Genomic DNA, 25835 nt, shown 5'->3' with positions numbered 1-25835 from the left:
GGGTTAAGCCATTATAAGTCAGATGTTATTGTTCCACACAATATTTGGAAGACGTTGCTACAAAAGATAAGCTGGAAGTCCTGCAGGATGCAGTGAAGGTCTACTCAATAAAAGCACTCTATTGTCAGAAATTGAGGTCCACTCATTGGCAGTGCATGCTTAAGAGGGAATTATGTGAAACTTTAGTCAAGGTGCTGTGTTCTTATGTTTTGAGATAGGAAACTTTTAGAGTTCTCAGTTTTTAACGCGTCATTGCTTGATACATAGTTAAGCAATGAATGTTTGTGGGAGAACAGGCCTCTCAGACTGACCTCAAGGGTATGAGAGATGGCATACCTCATTTGCCTGGGCCAGGCACTCCCAAACGTGTGTTGTTTATTGGGTTGTTGCTTTTATTCTGATTATATATGTTGTTATTTTTTCTGTGAACTGCCCTGAGACCTCCGGGTATTGGGCAGTATATAAACTCAATAAATTATTATCATTATTATTTCCAGTCATGTTCGACCCACATGCAGTAGGGAGTATGGTGATGGTGGGGAGATGGGCTACTACATCAATTTGCACGTACAGAAAATGGGCCAACCATGGCTGGATTTAGGTTTGATGAGGTCCTAAGCCAGGCATAGGCAAACTCCGACCCTCCAGATGTTTGAGACTACAATTCCCATCAACCCTAACCACTGGTCCTGTTAGCTAAGGATGATGTGAGTTGTAGTCCCAAAACAGCTGGAGGGCCTGGGCCATGTCAGCCTTTTCCTTTTCAAAAGGTTGCAGCAAGCAGAAAAGCAAACTGTCTCACTTAAAGGCAGAGCTCAACCCTGGAATCCGTTCTGGAGATCAGAACAGCCCTGCAAATAAGCCCAAGCATGTGCAGTGAGCACTTGCCTCAAGAAGCATCTGCTGGGATGAGGAAGTGGTGTTTCTCTGCTCACTTTAATAGCGGGGCAACTGCTGTTGGACCCCTGTTACCATTAGCCCCCCCCCCCATTGGAGAAAGGCTGTTTTCCAAGACCTGCTTTGTAAGTCACTTTGGCATCAAGACAACAAAACTTTTTATAAAAGAAAGGAAACGGTTTATTGCATATTTACAAACAAACAGTAAACAGATGATAACATTGGCAGGATTATTGTAATATCCTGCAGTTTTATGAGTATATAAAATAAACGTACAAATGAGTAAATTAATTTGGAATATGCAGAAAATATAAAAAATAAATTTAAGGAACTGCAGAAAGGGAGAAGGAAGGAAGTCAATCTTTGAAATGGTAAAACTATAGTGCAATTATTGAAATGCATACAACTGAAATAATAATAATAATAATAATAATAATAATAATAATAATAATAATAAATGAATATTTCTGGTCAACGTGGGACTCAAACTCATGACACTGAGATGAAGCATCTCATGCTCTACCCAACTCAGGTATCCTAACATCTGTGCTAGGTTACCCATGTATTTAAAGGGTTATACATTTAAATACACGTCCTTTCAAGCACATGCATTTGGAGAGGATTTCCTAACTTGGCCAAAAGAAACAAAATAAAATTCCTTCCAGTAGCACCTTAGAGACCAACTAAGTTTGTTAGTGGTATGAGCTTTCGTGTCCATGCACATTAGTAGGTCTCTAAGGTGCTACGCGGGTGGCGCTGTGGGTTAAACCACAGAGCCTAGGGCTTGCTGATCAGAAGGTTGGCGGTTTGAATCCCGCAATGGGGTGAGCTCCTGTTGCTCAGTCCCTGCTCCTGCCAACCTAGCAGTTCGAAAGCACATCGAAGTGCAAGTAGATAAATAGGTACCGCTCTGGCAGGAAGGTAAACGGCATTTCCGTACACTGCTCTGGTTCGCTAGAAGTGGCTTAGTCATGCTGGCCACATGACCTGGGAGCTGTACACTGGCTCCCTCGGCCTATAGAGCGAGATGATCGCCGCAACCCCAGAGTCGTCCATGACTGGACCTAATGGTCAGGGGTACCTTTCCCTTTAAGGTGCTACTGGAAGGATTTTTTTTATTTTGTTTTGACTAAGGCAGACCAACACAGCTACCTACCTGTTGGCAGAAAAAGAGAGACAAGACCTGAAATCAGGGCCGGATTTAGGTTTGATGAAGCCCTAAGCTACTGAAGGTAATGGGGCCCTTTATATGTCCAGCTGTCCTTTGTCAACAACAAATTGTAGCGGTTTTTTGTGTTCAATATATGCTACAGCTATATGGTAATTTATGCACCTAACAGGTATCTAAAGCCATTTGCACATAACAAAATATGTATTAAAGTAATTGTTGAACTGAAGTACAATTAAGTAGTATATTAATAGTGAAATTGGGGGGGGGGGCAAGAAGAGTGTGGCCCTTAGTTAGCTATAGCTTGTTTAGCTTATATGTAAATCCGGCACTGCCTGAAATAAAGAAGAAACTACCAACACAGGACGTGGCATTTTAAGCCGAAATAAGGCGCCAGCCCTGTACTGTATACCGGTATTATACACAGAACAGGTGGCCACCATAAGACTATTTAAAGCGGCGTGATGACGTCACAGTGAACCGTGCGCTTGCTTGCTCAGAGGCGCCAATTCCCACCGGGCCCCGTGAGCCTGACTCGCGGCTCATGAGACTCTCCGGGGGTCGCGGGTTCGAGCCCCGCGTTGGGAGAAGGTTTCCCGCCACCGCTAGCCGACCCTCGCAGCCCCTTTCCAACTCGGCCAATTCTGCGACTCGTCGTCAGAAAGACCTCTCCGGTGGTGGTGGTGGGGAAAAAACCGACAACACAACCTCCCCGCCCCGCCGCGGCCTAGCGGAAAGCGCCGCTTCCCCGCCCTCGGCGAGCTCGGCTCCGCCCCGCGGAAGGGAGCCGAGCAGCCGGGTCCGTGAGGGGAAAGATGTTCGGCGCCGCTCGGCGGCATGTGGCCTGCGCTTTGTCGGGCGGCGTGGATAGCGCCGTGGCGGCCCTTCTGCTGCGGCGGAGAGGTGAGGCAGCAGCCACCTTGGCGGCGGGTTTCGGACGGGGCCTAGCGCCTCGGCCTTCCCCACTCCCCCTCACGCGAGCTCGCGTTTTTTTTCCTCACGGGCCGCGGGAACAGAGCCATCCTTCTTCCCCTGACGCCGCCGCCTATCCGCTTCCTTGCCGGGGGTTTGTAGGTGTTTTGCTCGCGAGTAAGCCCCGAGGGTTTACTCCCGTGGCTTGAGTGTTGCGGGAGTCCTTTCCGCAGCCTTCACACGTGTCTCGTCAACACACACGCGAGTGTCTCCCTTCCCCCCTCCATTATTCTCCTCAGGGAGCCGGTTTCCTGGGTGGGATTTATCTTATTTTATTTATTTATTTATACAGGCTTACCCTATTCATACGCAAAGACGCCCTTAACACAGGATTTCTAAGCGAAAAGACAGTTTGCTTCCCTTACTGCAGAGGAATATTTGAGGTCATTGGGCGAGTCAAAATGGCTTCGGGATTGCTCTCCTGTACTATTTCAGACACATGGTTTATATATTTAGATATGTGAGGGTTTATGGATACAGTGGACGCTTGGGTTACGGACGTAATCCGTGACGGAGGCACGTCCGCAACCGGCAGCGTTCATATCCCACAGCGCCATGTTTGCGCATGCGTGTGATGCAATTTATCGCTTCTGCCCATGCGCAAGCACCAAAACCCAGAAGTAACCTGTTCAGGTTCTTCCGGGTTCGGTGCAGAGCACAACCTGAAGAAATGTAACCCGCAGCGGCCGTAACATGAGGTATGACTGTATTCTATATTTGAGACCTTAGAATTCTTATAACACCGCAAAGTTTCTTCCAGAGAGAACAAATAAGAAAACCTTCTAATGTTGTCTGCCTGTGCGGCTCTGTGCCAGATCGATAAATGCATTATGGAGTATGTCGTCTTAAAGCGTGAAAGGGGCTCTTATGTCACCCTCATATTTCCACGGACATTATACTAATACACAGTGCTATTTTTATGGGGAAAGTGCTGGAATTCCTCATGAACGCTTCCCTTGTTCTCTTCGAATGGCAATGGCACCCATCTAAAAATTGCCGGAACTGAGTTCTGGCAAGTTCCAGCTGAAAACCCCCCTGCTAATAAAGCCTTTTGACTACAGTTCCCACCATCCTTAACTATTGGTTAGGGTTAGTAGGAGTTGTAGTCCAAGATACCTGGAGCGCAGCAAGTTGGGAACTGCCTGTGACCTTCATTCATCCAGTTCTACCTTCCTTAGCCATTCTAAGCTCTGAAATGCTTCACTATGAAGACAAAATAAAATCTATTCCTAATCTGAGTATACCTTGTTTTTGTTTTTGTTTTGAAGTAGTCTTCTGTTACAGCGTGAGGCTTCTAAAAAAAAGAAGAACTTGCTGAGAAAGACACAGCTATTTTCGGCAGCTCGTTTAATTTGCAAGGTTAGTCTTTAGTGATTCTCTTCATACAAAATATTTTCTTCTTTCATGTCCTCTCTAGGGTACCAAGTGACTGGGGTGTTTATGAAGAACTGGGACATTGTGGATGAACAAGGAATCTGTTCGGCTGACAAAGACTGTGAAGATGCTTACAGAGTTTGTCAGATACTAGACATTCCATTTCACCAGGTTTCCTATGTAAAAGAATATTGGAATGAAGTCTTTAGGTAAGAGAGTTTTCATTAAAGATTTGCCAAGATAAAGCTTTGCATGGCTCTATGCAGTAATGAAGTAAGGGGTGCTGGTATCCCCAAAGTCAGCTTAGGTCTGTGCTGTAATGCAAACATTTCTGCATATGCACAGGCACTCTGAATGACTGCCTGCGTTTTCCTTCACCTGCAGTGGCAACTGCTGATATTTTGACTTGGTGGGGTTGCAATTTTAATCTTGGTGTTGTATAATATGTCGTTATACATGTGCAGAGTGATCATTAAAAACATCAATTATTCTTTGCAAATCTATAGACAGGGGAAGAGCTTCCATGTAAGAGGGGCCCTCGTATGATATTCAGGTGCAGTGGCATAGTGGGGGCACATTTTTGGGATGGGGTGCAACCAGGCCCCTCACAAAGGCCACTTCTCCACAGGGCTGCATGCAGCCCAGCTCTGACCCGGAGAGCAAAGAGAAGGAGCAGAGTCGCGGTAGCGTTGCTGCCCCTCTCCTCCACTTGCACCTGGCTGGGCCAGGCGCAGTGGTACCCCTCAGAATTTCCAATTTTTATGTTTGACTTGGGGCAAAATAATTCTCCCCCCACACATCTCCCCCAAATCTTCACATTTCTACATCTTTGACATTTTTATTGTTATAGCCCATTTTTTATTTTTTTAATGTAGTAGGACTATCTTCTGCAAATGCTGCTGAGGTATTTTCCATTTATTTTAGGGCATCTTGGAGGTATAACGAAAGGAGAATGCATGATGGATGTCATTGCCTTGCATCCTTGTAAAATTTCCTTAGGGGAGACTCTGTGAATGAATTTTTCATGTACTAAAGGCTCTGATGGATCACTGTGTCTGGAATGAGAAAGTGTGTGTGTGTGTGTGTGTAAAACAAGGTTTCATTTCCTTCTAGCTGGTATGTTGTTTGCTTGATTATATCTGGAAATATATGCTGTAGGGCAGTATAGAGTGCTGCGAATGGTCATTTTTCTTTTATAGAAATTTGTTTTATGATTTTGTGGGTTCATTTTTTTGATGGGAGGAGTGGAGTGTGCCAAATCTGAGCAAGTTTCATATGCTTCTTCTCCAGATAAAGAGCTTGGCTCAACCTCTACTGAGGATTCAACCTCTCAGTTTGTAGTCATAATTTATTTACAGCTAATGGTTGAGACCATGCACAACATTTTATTGTTTTTTGCAATGATGGGCTCATAAGGCACTTTGAGCACCTCATGAGCTCAAAAAGCAGGACTCAGATGTTTAAAATACATGAAGACACAAGATGAAGATGTTCATTTTCAAAACCATAAAGTTCAACCAGGTTCAGCAGAATTACCTTTGGAGGCTGATTCCTGTTCTACAATGCAAAGAAGTGAGAGAAACCTTTGCAAGAGCAAGTGAATATCCTCTTATGGCACTGCTTGATGGAATAGGGCACAAATCCCTGCTAATCAACATGCATATTCATAAAACTGTGATTAACTATAGACTTCATAGCTAATTATATTGCATATGTGAACATCTTTGAATTGTACAGTCATGGTTTACAAATATACAGTTTGTATTTGCAAGTTGTTTGAAAGCATGCCTGCAGATTTTAAGATCTTGATCTTAGTAGTAGTTCTTAATCATGGTTGAATATAATAAACACTGAACTTCACAATAAGTGCTAAATACAAGAAGAACTGCCATGTTAACCTCAGAGTTTCTGAGCATAAGAAGAAACAACTTCAGTGAAATCCAGACAGAGGAAAGCTTGTTGAGTTCTAGTCCTCTTGCTGGGATGAAAATACGAATGAGGTACTTGCTTTTACATAAAATGTGTAAGATTCCTGGTAAACCCATGTGGTTATATTTAGGTTAAAACCTTGGCAAACATGGCTCTGAATTTCCAAATGTTCATAATCATTCTAGTTTTCTTTACAGCTACCTTTTAAATGAATATGAATTGGGAAGGACCCCTAATCCTGATATTATATGCAATAAGTACATCAAATTCAATTATTTCCTGGATTATGCTGTGAATAACCTTGGTAAGTTGCTTGCAGGTGTGTATTATCTTCAACTTAACCAGAGGACTGTAGCTTAGTAGAGCACACCCTTCGCTTGCAGAAGTTACCTGGTTCCATCCCTGGCATCTTCAGGTAGGGCTGAAAAAGCCCTGTTTGAAACCATGGAAAGCCATAAAAATATTTAACTTGGTTATTTCCTGATATCCTGTATCCTATATGCATTCCACCCGCAGTGGCATAAATATAGTTCCCAGGAGGTCCCATCCAGGCAAACAGTGACTTGTCTAACTTAAGCTAGGTGGTGGCCTCATAAACATTCATACCAGTGATCTGACTCTGTATAAGCCAGCTTCTTGTGTTTCATTCCTAAAGGCCAATAAAGAAACTGCAACCAAAATCAGGAGCAAGCCCTTGAGAAAGTGATACAGATTTTAAGACTGGCCTCTTGTTTTTTCAGGATTTAGGTGTACCATAGAAAAGTAGCATTGTTATGTAATACGTTGGATCTTTTGTTAACAGCATTTTCTAAGCTACTCCCTAAAGAATCTCCCATAAATGCACATATTTTTTTAACGTGCCAGGAGCAGATGCAATTGCCACTGGACATTATGCAAGGACTTCTTTGGAAGACAATGAAGTATTTCAGCAAAAATACATACGCAGGCCAGAAGGACTTTTCAGGAATAGATTTGAAGTAAGAAATGGTAAGTGGCCTACTGCTGAAAGCCAGATCTTGTATTTAATATAATTTATTATGCTGAGAATTGAGATGACTGGGGCATATGTAACCTACATATTTTTGCCCATAACATGTATTTTGCAAAAGATCTCTTAGAATAGGATAGGGAAGGAGAAGCTGAAGCTGAAGCAGAGCAGACAATTGATGCAAGGTTACCTTATTTGGTGAAGAAATTCTGGAAAAGCTGCTGTATAGTGCTGCTCATTGTAGACCCCATAATCAGGATGCTTGCCTTTGAGTATTGCCTGAACAAAAGTTGGGTTATTTACTGTTTGGGGTTGCCTTGTGTGTATTTTAAGGCTGTTGATTGCCTGGATGTACCTTATTGTTTCAGCTACTGTATTTTTCAGTCCATAAGGTGCTCCGGACCACAAGACACACCTGCTTTTTAAAGGGGAAAAACCAGGAAAAATATTTTCCTGGTTTTCCTCCTCTAAAACGCAGGGAGGGGGGCGGTGGAGGGGGAGCACCTTCTCTATTCACAGCGGCTCATCCCCGCTTGCTTTAAAGGGACATGGGGACGAGGGGAGAAGCTTCTTTCGGCGAACGGAGGTGCTGACATGATCCAGCAACATCGCCGCTGCCTCCCCCCACCTCCCGCTGAATGTGGCGGGGGATGGGGGGAGGCCGTGGGAGCAAAGCCTTCGTTCCATAAGGCGCACAGGGATTTCCCCGTCCTTTTTAGGAGCGGAAAAGTGCGTCTTATGGAGTGTAAAATACTGTACTTTGTAATGGTCCCTGGGTGAAATAAATGAATCAGACTTTACTTGATTGCATAGCACACACAGAAAGCATTATATTCTGATGGACAATGTGCAGTGCATTCTTATGCAAAGTTTTCTATGTTTGTTCATCTACAATTTATGTTCCATAGCATCTGGAATGATTCACAGGAATAGCTTGTTGCTATTGAAATGTTTATTGCAGCTCTAGCTGGAGTTTCTCTTTGGTTGGTTATGGAATAGTTTGTGCACGTGGAGCTTTCTTTATTAACCACGAAGCAAACTGCACATATTTCCATAGGCTTGCACTGAGGAGCTCCATGTATGCAGTATCTGTTCAATTGAAGTGAGTGGGAGGGCATCATAGTTGGCAGGTGAAGTGTGTACATCGGCACTTATTTTGTATGCAAACAATTGCTGCTTTGTGCAAAGAATGTTTTCTTAAATATGCATCACTTTTTGTAATGAGAAAATTTGGATAGTTTTCCTATTAAACTTGAAATCTTTTATAGTATTCTCTGTAAGTAATAGAAATACAGCGAAGGAAACATGCGAGTGAAATGGGCTGTGTATAATCAATGTAATTTTATTTTATATCTTTTCCTTCACCTCCCTTTTCACAGCTGTAAAACTTCTTCAGGGAGCTGATCATTTTAAAGATCAGACATTCTTTCTCAGTCAGATCTCACAAGAAGCCTTGCGGAGAACCATTTTTCCTCTAGGAGAGTTAACAAAAGACTTTGTAAAGAAGATAGCTGCGGAACATCACCTTCACCATGTACTGCAGAGAAAAGAGGCATGGTAACTCTTACTGTCTTATCAAAGCACTTAGAAGGGCAACGCTCACTGAATGGGTCTTGTGCCACCATCATAAAACTGAGTGCAGCAGTAGAATTCTGTCATCCTCAAATTGTTTTTATCACCCCATTGTTCTCCTGATAAGAGTTTGTTTTGCACACTATGATTGAAATAGAGATGATTGTAACAGTTCAGTATGGTTGTTCCCTGGACAAAGAAGCCACTTATGGAGAAGGGAGAAGGGGGAAATTGCCTGGCTTCTCTGATTGCATTCATGCATTGGTACTGAAATGTGCGTTGGAAAAGTCTATGCCATGTGAGTGGGGCCAATACAAGCCGTGGTATTGCAGGCCTGATCACCAGTCCTGTTCTCCATGTGCAGCTGAATTGGGCTCTTCATTACTTCTGGAAAACATTTCATGGTCCAAACTTGTGACGTTTTTTGTTTGAACCATTGGTATTGCTCACTGAAAAAAACTAGCTTAATGTGTTTATACCATGAGTGGTTAGTGAAGTGTATGTTTACTACTGAAGTACATTGTTTAAACAAACCTCCCGAAATATTGATATGCTCACTGTTCTGTGTCTCCATTTTAATATGCCAATTTGTGGCAGTAGTTCCGAAGAAGACGAATCGAAAGGGTTTGCCAAAGAGTGGTTTAGCTTTTACCATATTTCACATTCCTGGTCCAGTAGAAGTTGAATCTGCAAGACATGTCACCAGAAGGTGTTGAATGGTAGAATCAGGCATGAGATGACCATGAATATATTACAGAATTCTTGCCATAGGGTGGCCAAAGAGTGATTCTTTCTGTGATTATGTGTTTCCTGGAAGAGTTGATCAGGACGAATGTGGTTTTCCTCTTGTGAATTAAGACCCTAGTTTGTGGAGTAGGGAAGGTGTTTGGGGATCAACCCATTAATCTGGTAGGGGTTGCCATGGTTTTGTGTGATGGTTTTCAGGATATAATTAGCAATAAAGAGGTGTGTGGGAATTGCAGTAATTAACAGATGTGGTGATAACGTGCAGGAATTAGCTTCCAGAGCAGGTATAGTGGAGAGACTTCTGCTTAACTGCTCTTTTTCATCTGAACTAGACAGTTTCACTTTCCTGCCTTTTTTAAACCAATTGTTAGTTACTGAGATCTTTTGTAGGAGAGACCAGATATAAATGTTTTAATAAATTAATATTAGATTTTTATTTATGTACTTCAAGGAAGGATGTTGTCTTTGATGGAAATTGAATTTTGCTCTTTGCTCTGCATGTTTCTAGGTATATCTTCTGTGCTGTTAAGACTTTTAAAATATCCATGCTTTTTTATTTGTTGTTTGGTCACGATGGTCAGAGTTTCTGTTCACTTGTTTTATTTTAGAGCATGGGAATCTGTTTTATCGGTGAGAGGAATTTTGAAAAGTTCCTTCTGGAGGTAAGTAATTACAGATTTACCATATTTATAAATAACTTGTATCAGGTGTCTTTAAAAAATGAAGTACAGGTATGCTGCTGTTTTGCTTTGGTTTAATTTTCGGATTGTGGCCTGGGAGTGGGTTTTTACACACAGTTGTTTTCCTTGCAGTATTTGGAGCCTTGTCCAGGCAACTTTGTTTCCATTGAAGACAACAAGGTCATTGGAAGACACAAAGGTTAGCTGGTATTTTGTTACTCTGCTAAAATGTCCCTTGCGTTTGGAAAAAATGGACTGCTCTTTTGTAATTTATTTGCATTTCACAGCACGATTATATATGAAAAGCAAGGTTTATACCTCTGTTTTCTGGCTCTCTGACCCCATATCTCATGAACAGGAAGGATGCAGAGGCATCAGAATGGACTTTTCTCAGTTCTGTCTTTCCTGAGTTGGCCCAACTAACAGTAGATTAAATGTTGAGCCGCGGTGCTTGTAGAACGCAATTTGTGTCAAAAGCATCTGGTTGTAAAAGCTTCAGATTTGGTAGTTAGCTATTCTACTGCTGCGTTCTGTTTCTTTTTTTATTAGCTGATAAATTGTAGGGAAATGAGCCTTTTTTAGGCTGACAAAATTTTGATCCTTTAATCTCTTTAAAGTAAATGGTAAAGCAGTATAAACATAAACATGCTTAAGGAAGGAATCTGTTAATGCTTGAAATTAGACCAGACATGTAAAGGGAGAACAATCATTTTCACAAAGAAAGGAATTGTAATACTGGTAATTGCTGGGCTTGGCCTTGGCCTTCAGCAGCGTGAGACTTTGCGGAGGCTTTTCAACAGGGTAGTTTTGCTGTGCATTTCTCATTAAATCCAAAGGAAGCTGTGGGTTTTGATTCCCCAAAGTTAAGCCTAAAGTTTGGGAATGGGGTTGTGGGACTGGAGTGGTCATTTCTTTGGATGCGACTGGTCTGGGGTCTTGCACACCCCTCGTTCCCTTAATACAGAGATATAGAGGTGGTTCCAGTCCTTTACAGTGCTTCTCTTCTTCATAGGTAGCAAGATGGAATATATACTGTAGGTTCAAAAGATTTGTAAGGAGGAAGAGGCCTACCCATTCAATGGCAAAACTATTGCATATTTATCATCTCATTTTGGTATCTATCTAAAAATTACACATTTCAAATTTGTGCATGTAACATGTAAATGTGGACTTTCATTGGCTATTGGTTTATTTATATGATTGAATGCAATCCAAAGTATGTTCATCAAGAAATGCTGGTGTAATAAAATAGAAATGAATGTGAGTTATGAGCCATAATTCTCACTTGCAGATCTTCACCTCTACCTTCCACTCATTAGGTGGTCTTTTTCATTTCACGATTGTTGACTTTCCAATCTGTAACTTTCAACCACTCACTCATCTTACAGGGCTGCTGTGAGAATTAGTGAAATAATACTGCTGCAAGCAGTAGAAATATGCTATATAACCCCAGTTTGAATGTGCACATTGGTTCAAAAGGGTTGGCAACCCCTGTTCTATTGTCTAGCTTGTGATTTCAGTGCAGTTTTGAAGGCAAGTGGTACAAATAACCATTGCTGTAAATACATCTACAAATGGGTGGCTTAAATTTGTAATCTCTATAGGCTAGTGGCATTATCAAACTCAGTAAGATTTTATATTGTAAGACAAAATGTTGGTAGAATTCTTGTCTTTGTAAGTTTTAGATAGTTGAACTTCCTTTCATAACTGAGAACATTTTTGTTCCCACGGTGAAGTAGAGCAATACCCTCAATTATAACAGTTTCACAAAATATAATCACATGTCCTCTAATGCCTGCTTATTTGCCAATTTGTTATCTGCTACTTTTCTTGATAAATACTGTTCCAAAGGTCTAGAAAGGAACTTGTGCTTGATCCTAGCTAATGAAGTGTATGAATATGGAGCATTTTTTGGCATTTGTGGCAGATGATTGTCAGCATATTCTGCATTGTTGAATCACACTTTTAGAAAAGGTTTTTGACTTTATAGACTCAGGCTTACTTTTTTGGTCATTTTTAAAAACAAAAATGAAAATGCAACAGTTGATGAGTGTCCCCTAAGTTTTCATGAGTTACTCATTCAGGAACTATGTTTTTAATCTGTAGGATTCTGTTCTCTGTTGAAATGGTAGGTTGCAATTTCTGGAGGAACAAAAGGATTAAGTAGTGTTAACAATGTGAAATATATATTTTATTTTATTTTTTTATTTTTAGGTTGTTTCTTGTATACATATGGCCAGAGAGCCAGGCTAGGGGGCCTCAAAGATGCTTGGTTTGTTGTAGATAAAAATATTGCCTCTAGGGATATCTTTGTGGTAAGTTTTCTAATTCTGTGTACCGTTTGTAATTCCTGCCAAAAAGAATGTGGTTATTATTGGCCTAAGATTCTTGGCTTTTCCATTGAAAGGAAAAAGAAAAGCCGTTAAGTTAGCTGGTGTCAAGTTTTATTACATCCTGTTCAAACTGGCTTTTGATTAACAAGATTAACAAGATTCTTTGATTAACAAAGATTGAAAAGGATGTTGGCATCAAGAATCTAATGGCATGCACTGAAAGACATTGTTGAGTTTTACCTTAGAACTAATATAAGTTAGTCTTACCAAATATATTACTATATCTTTGATTAATAATATTTGTCCAGTGCAGTGTAGATCAGTGTTTTTCAACCTTTTTTGGGCAAAGGCACACTTGTTTCATGAAAAAAATCACGAGGCACACCACCATTAGAAAATGTTAAAAAATTTAACTCTGTGCCTATATTGACTATATATAAAGTAATTTTTCAATTTTTCCCACGGCACACCAGGCAACATCTCGCGGCACACTAGTGTGCCGCGGAACAGTGGTTGAAAAACACTGGTGTAGATAGTGTTTATCATGGTATATTGCCTAAAACCTGTTTAAAATCCCGAATTCCATAGTAAAACCATGGTTTAGTTTGCATAGCTAAGCTTTGCCTACACACACACCTAGACATGTACAGTGGTACCTTGGTTTAAGAACAGCTTAGTTTATGAACAACTTGGATTAAGAACGCAGCAAACCCAGAAGTAGGTGTTTTGGTTTGTGAACTTTGCCTTGGAAGCAGAACATGTTCTGCTTCCTGTTGAGTGTGTTCCATTTGTAAATTCAGTTCCCCGCTGCTATGGGAAAGCACGTCTTGGTTTAAGAATGCTTTGGTTTAAGAACGGACTTCTGGAACGGGTTAAATTTGTAAACCAAGGTACCACTGTAAAAGGAGACACCCAGTAAACCTGCTTGTCATCTTGCAAAATGAGGGGCTGGAAAGGCGAGGAAAACTGCAAAACTGTTTTAGCTATTTTAGTCATGCTGGCCACATGACCTGGAAAGCTGTCTGTGGACAGACGCTGGCTCCCTTGCCCTGAAGCGAGATGAACACCGCTCCCCATAGTCGCCTTTGACTGGACTTAACTGTCCAAGGATTCTTTAGTTTTACCTTTACCTGCTATTTACAGATGTTGCACTAAACTGTGATAGGTGCACAGAACACCAACCCACTTCAAATAATAATTTCACACCCTGTTTTTTGGCCATACTTTAGCCATGCTTAGACAAGAGGTTGCTAACCTGTGACCCTCTACATCAGAGTTTTCCAAACTTGGGTCTCCAGCTGTTTTTGGACTACAACTCCCATCAGCTCTAGCTAGCAAGACCAGTAGTCCGGGGTGATGGGAATTGTAGTCCAGCAACATCTCGAGGACTGCAGGCTAGGCATCCCTGCTTGAGATTCAGAAATCATGCTTAGAAGAAAGCAAGCCAGTTTTTATGTTTGTTGCCATCACTTTTGTAGAAAATGAAAGTACAGTGGTACCTCAGGTTACAGATGCTTCAGGTTACATACTCTGCTAACCCAGAAATAATGCTTCAGGTTAAGAACTTTGCTTCAGGATAAGAACAGAAATTGTGCTCTGGCGGTGCAGCGGGAGACCCCATTAGCTAAAGTGGTGCTTCAGGTTAAGAACAGTTTCAGGTTAAGAATGGACCTCCAGAACGAATTAAGTTCTTAACCAGAGGTACCACTGTACTGAAATCTACAAACAAGATAAACCACTGTCCTTTTGATCCCAAGGTATTCTGTGTCATCTTGTCCTATAGGAAACCCTGAATCTTGCAGAAAATTTTATGATTTTACGGATGTAGTTTCTCTCTCCCTGAAAGAAATATTTGAAGCATTGACATCATTAAACACCATCAGACTTTATTAAAAATTGAGATGGAAGGATCGTCTTCTTCTTTGGCGATCACTCGTAGCCGAGTAAGATCGTCTTCCATGAACACAGTTTTAACAGTGAGTCAGTAAGTGACTGTGGAGGCCAATTCTGGATCCACACCGCTTCCACAGTGGGGACATTCGTTTCCAGGCGGGAGTTGATCATGGTGTGGATTTGCCAAGTATGCCTTCCTCTTAGCACGTTTCTCCCTTTCATCCTGAGTTTGAGCGTCTTCAAAGCCCATGACACCTTTGGTAAAAGCTGTTCTCCAACTGGAGCACTCACAGGCCAATGTTTCCCAGTTGTCAGTGTTTATACTACATTTTTTTTAGATTTGCCTTGAGAGAGTCTTTAAATCTCTTTAGTTGACCACCAGCATTACGCTTTCCATTTTTAAGTTTGTAATAGAGTAGTTGCTTTGGAAGACGATAATCAGGCATCCATACAGCATGACCAGTCCAACGAAGTTGATGTTGAAGAATCATTGCTTCGACACTGGTGATCTTTGCTTCTTCCAGTACACTGGCATTAGTTCACCTGTCTTCCCAAGTGATGTGTAAAGTGTGTAATCAAAAACCACAGTATTGAAAATGTGGCTGTGAAGTTACTAATCCATAATAAAAGAGTGACTTTGTAACTGTTTTCCTTACCCAAATGCTGGTTTTATTCATAATGATCAGCCGTGTGATCAGCCAGTTTTAAATTAAAATTGTTGTCCCCACTTCCAAGGCACCCTGTACAGACCATCCTGCACTTTACAGAGATCTCTTGCGGACAAACAGGGTACACTGGATCGCAGAGGAACCTCCCGCAGAGCTGATTCAGGACAAAATGATGGAATGTCATTTCCGCTTCCAACACCAGATGGCACTAGGTGACTGGACTTCATTCATTCATTCATTTTACTTCAGTGGGGAAGGCGTTTGGTATTACTAGGAAAAGAGCCAGTATTACTGCACATTGACATTTATTCGGATTAGGAGATAGCATCCAAATTAGATGAGAATGCGAAAGGTAGTTCTTTAACATCTATTTTATTTTATTTTGTGTTTAGAGCCTTGCACCTTAACTCTAAATCAGGATGGGACTGTATGGGTGACAATGGTCAAGCCAATCAGGGCTCTTACCCCAGGCCAGGTAGGTACTGAAGATGCTTTTGGTTTCTTCCTATGTGTTAAATTTACAACCTATCTGTGAACTGGGACTTCCTTCCTGGGGGGGGGGGGGAATGCTTAGGATTACAGCCTTAAGCAACTCACTGTTTGAATACAAGAGTCCTGGACAGGTAAAAAGCTTTGTCAATATATGTTTGAATTTCTTTATTTTTTTAAATAACTTTTTATTGATTTTAACATATTCGAAACACATAAAACATAATTTCAATAACATAAAGAAATATATCTCATCACATAGTATATATACAAACATTCTTATAGTTTCTTACTCTGTTTCATGACTTCCTCAGATCCCTCTTTGCTGATTTCATTGTATTACATCTTTAGCAGTCTTCCAATTCATGAATTTCTTTATTTCTTGGGTCTGAATTGATCACAGTTTGAACTTTTAAAGTTGATGACAATAAGTCTCCTTGGATTTTTTTTATACATAATGACTTCTGTCAATAAGTTGCAGCGTATATTCAATGCAGCAATCTTACACAGTTACCTGAGAGCAGGCCTCATTGTATATATTGGGACATATTCTTTCATTAACCTGAGTAGGATTGAGCTGTGAGTCTGGATCTCTCACTCAGAGGGTGGCAAACATTTCCATTTCCATCCTAGTGTGCAAACTCCTCTATAGGCTTGTTAAGTGAGTATTTCAATATACCTATTGGAATATCTACCGCCTGGAGGGAAATACTGTTTCTAATGGATTTTTCTTTCCTTGTTGCACAACCTTCTGTTCTCTTGCTGTTTCATTTTACTAATTAGCATTTATTGGGTACTATAAATTCAGTTGTCCCTATTTCTTTTCTTTTTTAAAAGAAAGTTGCAGAATGTGTATAATGGACTGCTAATTATAGTGAAAGAGGCAACACTAAGCTCTGCTTCTTTCATTTTCTGTGAGTCAGTGCCAGATCCTGTGGATGTCTGCTTGGAAGTGGGACCCACTAAGTTCAGAAAAAACTCACTTCCAAGTAAATGATGAGGAGGCATGAGCTGTATCTCAGTGAAAAAGCACATGCATTGTATGGAGAAGGTCTCATGCTGAACTATTGGCTTCTGTAAGAGCAAAACTGGGAAAGGCCTCTGCTTGAGATCCTGGGAAGCAGTTGCCAGCTGTAAAAGACAGTGCTTGGCCATGATGGGCCAGTGGTCTAATGTAAAGTAGTTCAGTGCTTTGAGAGGGTGCAATACCTTTTCTAAAACGGATGAATAAATGAGATCTGTAGCTGTTGCCCACTTCCTTCTGTTCCATTTTCATCTCACACTATCCTAGAAGAAATGGGTTGCGTTTTGGAAAGCAGCATAATGGCTTCAACAACTGACGCGAAAACGCTCAGAGCGCTTTCTAAACTGCAGCCTTGCATCAAGGTGGTGACTCGAAGCAAATCCTACTGAAATCCTACTGAGAGAGTGATGCGAATAGCAGCCAAGCGCAGGGTTGTGTCCATAAAATAGTGAGACTTAAGAACACTTAACTTTTCAGAAGAGTCTCGCCATTGGAATTCTCATACACAGCTGAGTAGTTTGTTTTATTTGAACCTAGCCAGATGTCTTGAGTCACCAGCCTCCAAAACTGCAGGATGGCTTTCAAATCCTGCAAATTTAACAAAAAGGGATCTACAATACAACATAAAAATGTATGTGTCCTGGTGTGCAGATTAATTGACGCTATGGGCTGTGTGCTTATGGTCTATTGATGGGTGTGCTAGATATTAATGATTAAGTTCTTCAGATGTTAGTCTCCTATTGAAGAGAATTTTTATAGGCACCTTTTGAGCGGTATAACAAAGGAAAAACATTTAACATACTTGACATTGAATGCAACACTTGCCTTTTTGTTTATTTAGAAGATTGCTTCTTTAAATCTGTATATTGTATATCTGTATATCTGTGCAGTTTTTTTATATACTGAGTTTCACACACGAATAACTTTGATTCCCTTGCCTATTTTTTCATATTGCCATGTTCAAAACAGGAGAGCTTACATGTGACTTTGGTTCTGTGTTCAATTATGTATTCCTTGCAGTTACACAAAACCCTCTGTGTGCTGTAAACATTGTTGCCATTTGTCTTTTCAGTTTGCTGTTTTCTACAAGGGTGATGAATGTCTTGGCAGTGGAAAGATTTTGAGACTGGGTCCCTCGGTGTATACTTTGCAGCAGGGCAGAAACAGAGAAAAGACGGCTGGGAATGGGCCTGCTGATGAGGTCAAGGTAGAACCAGCCACGTGACTGCTTTCTTTCATGCAAAGACTTTGTTACTTAAAAGATGTTGAATTAAAAGCGAGAGAGAGATCGAGATCAAATGGTCTTACAGTTGCAAGAAGACATAAGAATACACACATTGACGTATTTGTTGGGATATTTTCACGAGGTGAATTAAGATAATACTTTAGAGTTTTTTTAAAAAAAAGATGAAATATTTTTGACATGATGAGCGACCTATGGTGGTGAGAAACAGAAGAAGATTTACTGTTCCTGAGTCGCTGTGATCCTCGGCAAGGAATTCCCACACAGCAGGGTTGATGTTACCAGCCTTCATGTCACATTTTCAGACATCTTTGTAATGCAGAGTTGGTTTTCCAATGGGCCTGGTGCCTGAAGCCAGCTCCCCGGAGAGCACGTCCTTGGGGATCCTTCCATCTTCCGTTCTGTGGACATGACCAAGCCAGCAGTTGGGAAAACTCCATAGCACCTGGAAAACTAGGAAATGTGGAATAATGTTCCGGCTGTTTGCTGAATCGCCTCCTAGATTTTTCTAACCTTGAAAGAGCTGCCTTTCCTTATCAGCTTGTGTAGCATTCCCTGCGATAGAAGGAAATACGGCCATTTAAACATTTTGCTTGATGCAGACATGACAGTTTGGAACACAGAAATCCCCTTTTACTGAGTCCAATCATTGTTCCATCTAGCCACAGCACTGGTAACTAGCTGTGGCTCTCCAATTGCCCTGTGTAAGAGCAACATAAATAATTCTATTTATATTGTAAACTGCCCTGTGATCCTCAGATGAACGTTGGTATATAAAATCAACCAATCAACTCTTAATTAATTAATTAAAAGACAGTGAGAAAAATATTTTGGCAACATCTGGGGGAAAGCCTTCTGTTAGTACAGCACCTCTTTCATCTAATGAGGCTTGTGCAGGAGAGATTCTCCATGAATTCTCCCCGGAGTCTGAGATTGTAAACTTTATTAAGCTTTTTCCAACATCGTGTTTCTTCTATGGATCAGAATTGTGCCTCTGTGAGGAAAGGTGCTTTAGCTTTTCAGGTTCAAAATTCTGTATTATTGAAGAACAGTTTCCATTTTCCACATTTGTTAAATAACTCATTTGTGAGTTCCTATGCCATCTATAAATAAAGTGCTTATGAGTTACTATACATCCAGGAATCTAAGAATATGAACAAATGATGGAATCATCTGTCTGGTTATTTGAAATGTTTTGATACGAAGAGAGCATATACAAATCCCCACCCCTTATGAAGTAAATGTGAGGTGTTTTTTTAGAATTTTCTGTACAGTTTTACATGTACCTCAGGGCAGCTTTTTCTGAAGTGCTGGGAATCTTGTTAGGGCTTATACAACATCTGAACCAATATGCTTGTAGGAGTGTCGAGTTGGAACAAGCTGTCCTAATATAAAGACCACCTAAGATGATTTTGTAGCTGCTTCCTCATAGCAACGAGTTTCTAAGGTAACAAAGTTATTCTGTCAACATTTGCTTTATAAAGCACCTGCTACGAGCCTACAGTTATGCATGCTGTAGATTTAACAGCAAACACTTTCATTTTTTTCCCTTTATCTCCCTAGCTCAGGAAATGTTTGAAAGCGTACAAAAATGGTGGCTATATTGATGAACGAAGCCCCACTTTGTGTGTCTGGTGTGTAGTTGGGAATAGGCCTTGGGCATGCGAGCTCATTATCTTGGGCAATTGAAATGGAAGGTGTATTTGCATGTGGGATTTTGCCTGACCCTGTGTGAGTAACCCTAGCAGAAAGTAGGAGTGTCAAGACCAGTAGGAGTGCCAAGGATCATCTATACCAACCCCCTGCAATGCAGGAATCTCAACTAAAGCATCCATGACAGATGGCCATCCGACTTCTTCTTAAAACTTCCAAGGCAGGAGAATCCAGTCTCCCAAGGGAGACTATTCCACTATCAAACAGCTCTTAACTGTCAGAATGTTCTTCCTGGTGTTTAGTCAGGATCTCCTTTTTTGTAAGTTAAAGCCGTTGGTTTGAGTCCTACCCTTCAGAGCAGGAGAAAGCAAGCTTGTTCTCTCTTCCATGTGGCAACCCTTGAGATATTGAAGATTGCTATCATACCCAACTCCCTCAACCATTCTTCATAAGGCTTTGTTTCCAGACCCTGGATCATCTTGGCTGTCTCCCGCTGCACACATTTCAGCTTGTCAACATCCTTCTTAAATTGTGGCACCCAGAACTGGACACAACACTCCAGGTGTGGTCTGACCAAGGCAGAATAGAATGGTACTATACCTTCCCTTGATCTGGACACTATACTCCTGTTGATGCAGCCTAGAATAGCATTAGCTTTTTTTTTGCCACTGCATCACTGTTGACTCACATTAAGCTTGTGGTCCACCAAGACCCCTAGATCCTTTTCACATGTACTGATAGTAAGCCAGGTGTCCCTCATCTTAACCTTTGTGCATCTGGTTCTTCCTACCTAAGTGCAGAATCTTACATTTGTCCCTATTGAAATTCATTTTGTTAGCTTCGGCCCTGTTCTCCAGTCTATTAAGGTCATTTTGAACCTCGGTTCTGTCTCCTGCGGCATTGGCTACTCCTCCTAGTTTGGTGCCACCTGCAAATTTGATGAGTATCCCCTCAATTCCTTCAAGTTGTTTATAAAGACATTGTACAACAACGGGCCCAGGACAGAACCCTGCGGCACCCCACCTGTCACTTTCCCCCCATGATGACAAGGAGCCATACTCTTTGGGTTCAGTCAGTCAACCAGCTACAAATCCACCTAACAGAGAGAGTTAGCTGAATGTGAATTAAAAACTCTTCATGCAACCAAATATTCGAAGGGTATCTATAACTGGTTGTATGGTTGCACCGTTAAATGGTGATAGTTCCGTCTTACAGCAACATCATTTTTTCCCCCAGCAACAGCAGTTTTAAAGGGAGCAGAAAAGGTTAACCTTGGTTTTGTTTTTAAATGGCTTGTGAATTAACAAAAAGGGAATGTTTAACGGCAGGTGTCTAAACCACCCTCGTGTTGGTCATGCAAGATATTTCACTTTCTCTGTAATCCCCGTACGGAGTGCAACAGTGTCCTTTGCTGCTGCCATTCTGAAGATGGTGTTTTCCTTGTGAATGGAGCAGCTGTGACACCAGCAATGGTTTAATGATTTTTGGTTTCTCCTTGAGCACAGGACTTCTATGAAGCTCATTATCTGCCATGCAGGCCTCTTGGATCCACTTGAGTTGCCAACTGTTTTCATAGCCTCCTTTTATTTCCTGCTAAGCCTTTATGTGGCTCTGGCTGAGAGTAAGTGCGGCTCTTGGCTGCTTCAGTTTTGCTCAGAAATGACCTGCTTGGACTCCTTTCAATACCAAAGTCCAAGCTGCTCTTTCTAAAATAATCACATTTCCCCTGTCGTGTGTTTACTAAACAGAGAAGAAAAATGTTTTGTTTTATGTTCAATAGGACTCGTCGAACGTTGCCAAAATCCTGAGAGCTGGTTGGATTCTCACACTTGATTTTGTATTTTTGTTGAAATTTGTCCTCTAGATTATATATTCTCAAAGCAGTAGGCACGTTTTATCAGGGGGGGAAAGTTTTATATATTTAGACTACTTGCGCCTCAGGTTCATATAAATGCAGTTCAGAATCTTCTCTTACTACTTAATTAGATTTCAAAGATTTTAGTGGGTTTTTTTATTGTTGGCGTTGTTCCCCGTTGTGTCTTCTGGACTGATCTGTAGCCAAAATTGATCTCAAATCTTTTACTCCAAGGAACATTTTGGATGGAAGGGTGGTGATTATAAACATTGATTCTGAAAACTTGTGTCCCAGAAGAGGTAAGAAAAATGCTTGGGGGTGATTTGGCCAAGACCACTTGGTGAGTCCATGATCGTATCGGCTTCAAAGCTATGTAGTTCTTTAGACTTTTGAGAATACAGAAGTTTGCTTGCGTGCTTTGAAAACAACCATATTTCCTGCCCGGGATGGCTTCCTGTTTGGTTCTACTGCTTAAACACCTCTAACATAACATGCATATAGATCTTTTCTTCTGGGAATACTCAAGGGTACCAGCACATAGAAGAAAAGCACTGTCTGCATATATGGACACAGGGTTTGTTGTGCAAGTCCCATATTCAGCTCATCATGCGGCTTCAATATCAAAATAGGGTGTGTGCCAGGTTTGAGTACTATGCCACGATATTGGCATATCTTGGTGCTGAAAAATGTGTGCAAGAAGGCACTTCATTTCTAATTTATCATAGGGATGGAAACTTTCAGCCAGGCAAATAACAAACAAGCCAGCTGTTGACCCCTGGATATATTCTCCCTATATATACATATATATGGTAACAATTGTTAAATATAGAGTTGATAAACAAGTCTCTAATAGAAAATGGTCATTATTGTGAGGATATTCCATTCCACCTTAAGGGCAGACGTGAGACTGTTGCATGTCACATGTCTGCGTAACACCCCAGCACTGCTGGGAACTTCCGTTTTGTGTATAGCTTTAGCTTTTGCTTTGGACATGAAGGAGATCAGACATGTTTTCTCTTTGTCCTGATTTATGTAGAATAAAATGCTTGTAAGTACGCTCACACAAGCCTTTCGCGCCACTTCTGTTACGCAATGGACTCTGCAGATTGCGTGCCTAGTCTTTTGAAGCCTAGGTCACAGGAATTGGCTGCTCCAGGGATCGGACATCGCCTGGCAGTTTGGTCGGTAGGGTGTGAGCCAGCTGGGGGCCTGCCAGATGCCCCTGTTTCCCTGGGAAAGTGCCAACAATTATTAGGACTGGGTGATATATCGTTCCATCATCCAAAACTGGTTTGAAGTCTATATTGTGATATCAGTTTCATAATTTTTCACCTGGAAATATATTGCAAATCACGACGTGTGTGTGCTATGCAAAAATCACAATGTGGGGAAAACCTTGAAGTCAGCCAATGCTCCTTCCTTATTTCAGACATTGTGATATATCGGCATATTGTGATGTTTAGCTGGTGATATATTGTGATGTTGAAAACCAGATGTCGCCCAACCCTATTACCGGTATATTCCCTTATTACGCTGTTCAGCAGATTTGATTTCAGAATGATGACAAACAAAACACTATGTTCTATAAAACATACCCTTAGGGGGTGTTTTAAGAGCATAATTCTTGTGGCTTATTGTATCTTCCAAAAGCTCATTTTTTCATAAGCATGTACAGTATATGAAATTTAAGTCAGCACTGATAGAAATTGTTGTGGACACACTTCACCTTCATAGAAAAAAATGAGTAGATTCTATCCATTGGGGGTAAAAAACAAAACTTAAAATTGGCCATACTCCCAAAATAGAAGGAAGCCTTTAAACAATTATGGATTGCTTTAGTCTTGATTTAGAGATGTGGTCTGTTATTGTTTGGTTTTTTTTGTACTGGAAAATGACTACTGTACTTGCTCAGTTAAGTTGGGTGGCAAATATTCTTTTCACTTCAAGGGACTAGGATTGTTCCTGGAGTAATTCACAAGGGCCATGAAGAGTAATTGCTTTTGCCAATTCTTTGCTTAGCGTTTCAGCTGATTCCTTAATTAACCAATTAAAACAAAAGTTATTCTGGCATGTTAATGCACATGTCAGTTTGAGAATAATTTAGTTAGTGGATGTGTATCTGTTCCCTCTACTGGACATGAGGGATGGAAAAATCCAAAGATGTCAAGGAATTTGAAATACTTCCCCATGCTGTTTTCTGCCAGTGATGGTCTAGGTACTGGATATAATGCTAACAAAATACAAAAGTTACATGATGTTTGGTGAGAGGCTGTAACCTGTCAGTCCCAATTTGTGCTAGAATAGTTATTTAAGCCCAGACTCGTAAGCATGAAGGGTAGGGGGGTGAGCATACCTTGGTGTAAATAGAGTTTGCATTGAGTTCTAAAATGTTCTGTGAAAAGACAGTGACATAATTAGTGGTATATGTACTTGATTTTAAGCAGTAGCACATGCCTCTATCTGCAGGTGTCCTGCTCCTCCACAATTTTCACTGTCTTCCAGAACTCTGGTGTGACATCACCTTTCTGAGTTCCTTCGGATCTTCCTCAAGACCTACCTGTTCCTTGACACCTTTAGTACAACCACGTAATCCGCTAATCCTAACTAGGAACTAATATAAGGCAAGTGTGGCCAGAAAGAAACACAAGCTCTTCTCATTTCCCTCTTCCCCCATTTCCCCTCTCTGTTATCTCCTGTGTTGCATTTTAGACAGTAAGCTTCATTGGGCAGAATCCTGTCCTCTTGTACTTTGCATAGGTAGCAGCATGGATGCACAGTCCTTCAAAAAATAATAGTGTCCCTTGTTCCTTTTACCCTTGTAATTTGACTTTTGTGAAGTGCTACATGCTAAGGTTTGCAGGTGAATTGGCTCATAGCCTATGATTCCTGATTTATTTTCACACCTTTGGAATGTGTTGCTACTATGAGTCACCTGTATATCGACTCTTTAAGATCAGCATTCTTAATTTCTGTAGTAAATGCAACTAGTTATGCGACCCCCGAGCAATGTACTTGATTTTTGTTGGAAGCCGCCCAGAGTGGCTGGGGAAGTCCAGCCAGATGGGCGGGGTACAAATAATAAATATTATCATATTATTATTATTAACTGAAGCAGGTTTCTGTATAGGCCAAACGGGCCACATAAATACGTATACCAGCAGTATATTCCTCCAACGAGCAGGTGTGTTTAATATCAGATCACAGCCTTGGCTCTTAATTTTTATTTTTAAACCATGGCTGATAAAAGGGTTGATATCAACACTTTGTATTTATCTGCCATGTCTAAGTGCCAAAGGAAATTCTTGTCCTGGAGCATTAAAATTTATATTCACGCTCTGAATATAAGGTCTGCCTCATTCATCCAAAGTTTTTAAAATAGGCTATTTGTCCAGGAACTGTATCTTATTAGGGCTGATGCCAGCACTTAGGTAGATGTCTAGATTTTGCTTAGAGCTTCTCTGCTTCCTCTTTCCTGGAAGCATTTAAACTTTACTTCCAGGATGAGAGGGTGTCCATTCTGTAAACACTTTACAAATACAAGGTAGGGGGTTGCTCTTAACACTGAACACTTGGGAAACTGAAAAGCTGGCAGGGGAGGAACTTTCTACTGCATATCTTGTTGAGCTAGAAATACAATCTGCAATCTTTTTGGCTTTCTTACTTCACTGAGTGGGGTAGAGAGATTAGAACAGAACGATTTGAAAAGCTCCATTTCACTTGAACAGATGGATTCTGAACGTCTCAGATGTGCTTACAATCGGAGAGCTTTCACCAGAGGAGGAGGGCAGCGAGAGCCAAGTCCCTGGCTGCTTAGCAACTCTTCATTGGTTATTCAGAGAGGCTGAAACCTACTCTCCACAGGAAGGTTTGAGCTGTGTGCATGTAATTGAAATATGCATTGGTAAGTCAATGGCTATGTTTTAGTTCGTGGGGCGTTGCATCCAATGGAATGGGTGTTGTTCACCCTGTTGTGAGACACTAGGCAGGAGCAAAGACTTGTGGGAAGTAGGCTGGACTCCCTCGGTTAAATCTTTCATCTCGTCATCTGGTCCCCCAGGAGGGAGATGCCCAAATCCGGAACGTGACTTGACAGGAGGCTGGAGTTTGCCCCATGTAAAATTGATGAAGCAGCTGCCCATTAAGAGCTTCCTGTGTTGCTTCATCATGTGCCCAAGCATGCATTGTGTGGCTTGAGGACTTATTGCAATCTCCCCTCCAAGATGTGGCCTGTCAACACCAAATTCTGATTAAGCTAAAGGCTCGGGCTTTTATGGCTGATGCCTCTATGGATTCCATTCAGTTTTCAGCTGGAGCAGTGACATCCCAGATAACGGCTAGAATGATGCACCT

General features: G+C 41.2%; 1 protein-coding gene across 3 annotated transcripts; it reads left to right on the top strand.

Annotated features, from left to right (window-relative positions):
• The first annotated feature begins 2810 nt into the window (after positions 1-2810).
• On the top strand, positions 2811-18245 carry TRMU (tRNA 5-methylaminomethyl-2-thiouridylate methyltransferase). Of its 3 annotated transcripts, XM_033162954.1 has the most exons (11): positions 2813-2968; positions 4455-4620; positions 6538-6644; positions 7205-7327; positions 8708-8880; positions 10256-10309; positions 10460-10526; positions 12542-12642; positions 15289-15433; positions 15614-15696; positions 17807-18236. In XM_033162954.1, the coding sequence occupies exons 1-11, from the start codon at positions 2881-2883 to the stop codon at positions 17957-17959; spliced, it is 1260 nt and encodes a 419-aa protein (XP_033018845.1). In that variant the 5' UTR covers positions 2813-2880; the 3' UTR covers positions 17960-18236. The 3 variants fall into 3 exon arrangements, with proteins under 3 accessions (XP_033018846.1, XP_033018847.1, XP_033018845.1); XM_033162955.1 differs by lacking the exon at positions 15614-15696 and having other exon boundaries at positions 2811-2968; positions 17807-18245; XM_033162956.1 differs by lacking the exon at positions 12542-12642 and having other exon boundaries at positions 2811-2968; positions 17807-18243.
• Positions 18246-25835: the final 7590 nt, after the last annotated feature.

The sequence above is a fragment of the Lacerta agilis genome, chromosome 10 (genome assembly GCF_009819535.1).
Source record: "Lacerta agilis isolate rLacAgi1 chromosome 10, rLacAgi1.pri, whole genome shotgun sequence".
NCBI classification, from domain to species: domain Eukaryota; kingdom Metazoa; phylum Chordata; class Lepidosauria; order Squamata; family Lacertidae; genus Lacerta; species Lacerta agilis.
Note: the sequence above shows the minus strand (reverse complement) of the source record. Positions and strands in the feature narration are given on the sequence as shown.

Excerpts from the sequence above, each read along its gene's own strand:
- TRMU (XM_033162954.1), top strand. The coding sequence starts at position 2,881 with ATGTTCGGCGCCGCTCGGCGGCATGTGGCCTGCGCTTTGTCGGGCGGC. Across the intron at positions 12,643-15,288 it reads CCTCTAGGGATATCTTTGTG|GCACCCTGTACAGACCATCC; the intron begins GTAAGTTTTCTA and ends CCCACTTCCAAG. Across the intron at positions 15,434-15,613 it reads CCAACACCAGATGGCACTAG|AGCCTTGCACCTTAACTCTA; the intron begins GTGACTGGACTT and ends TTTTGTGTTTAG.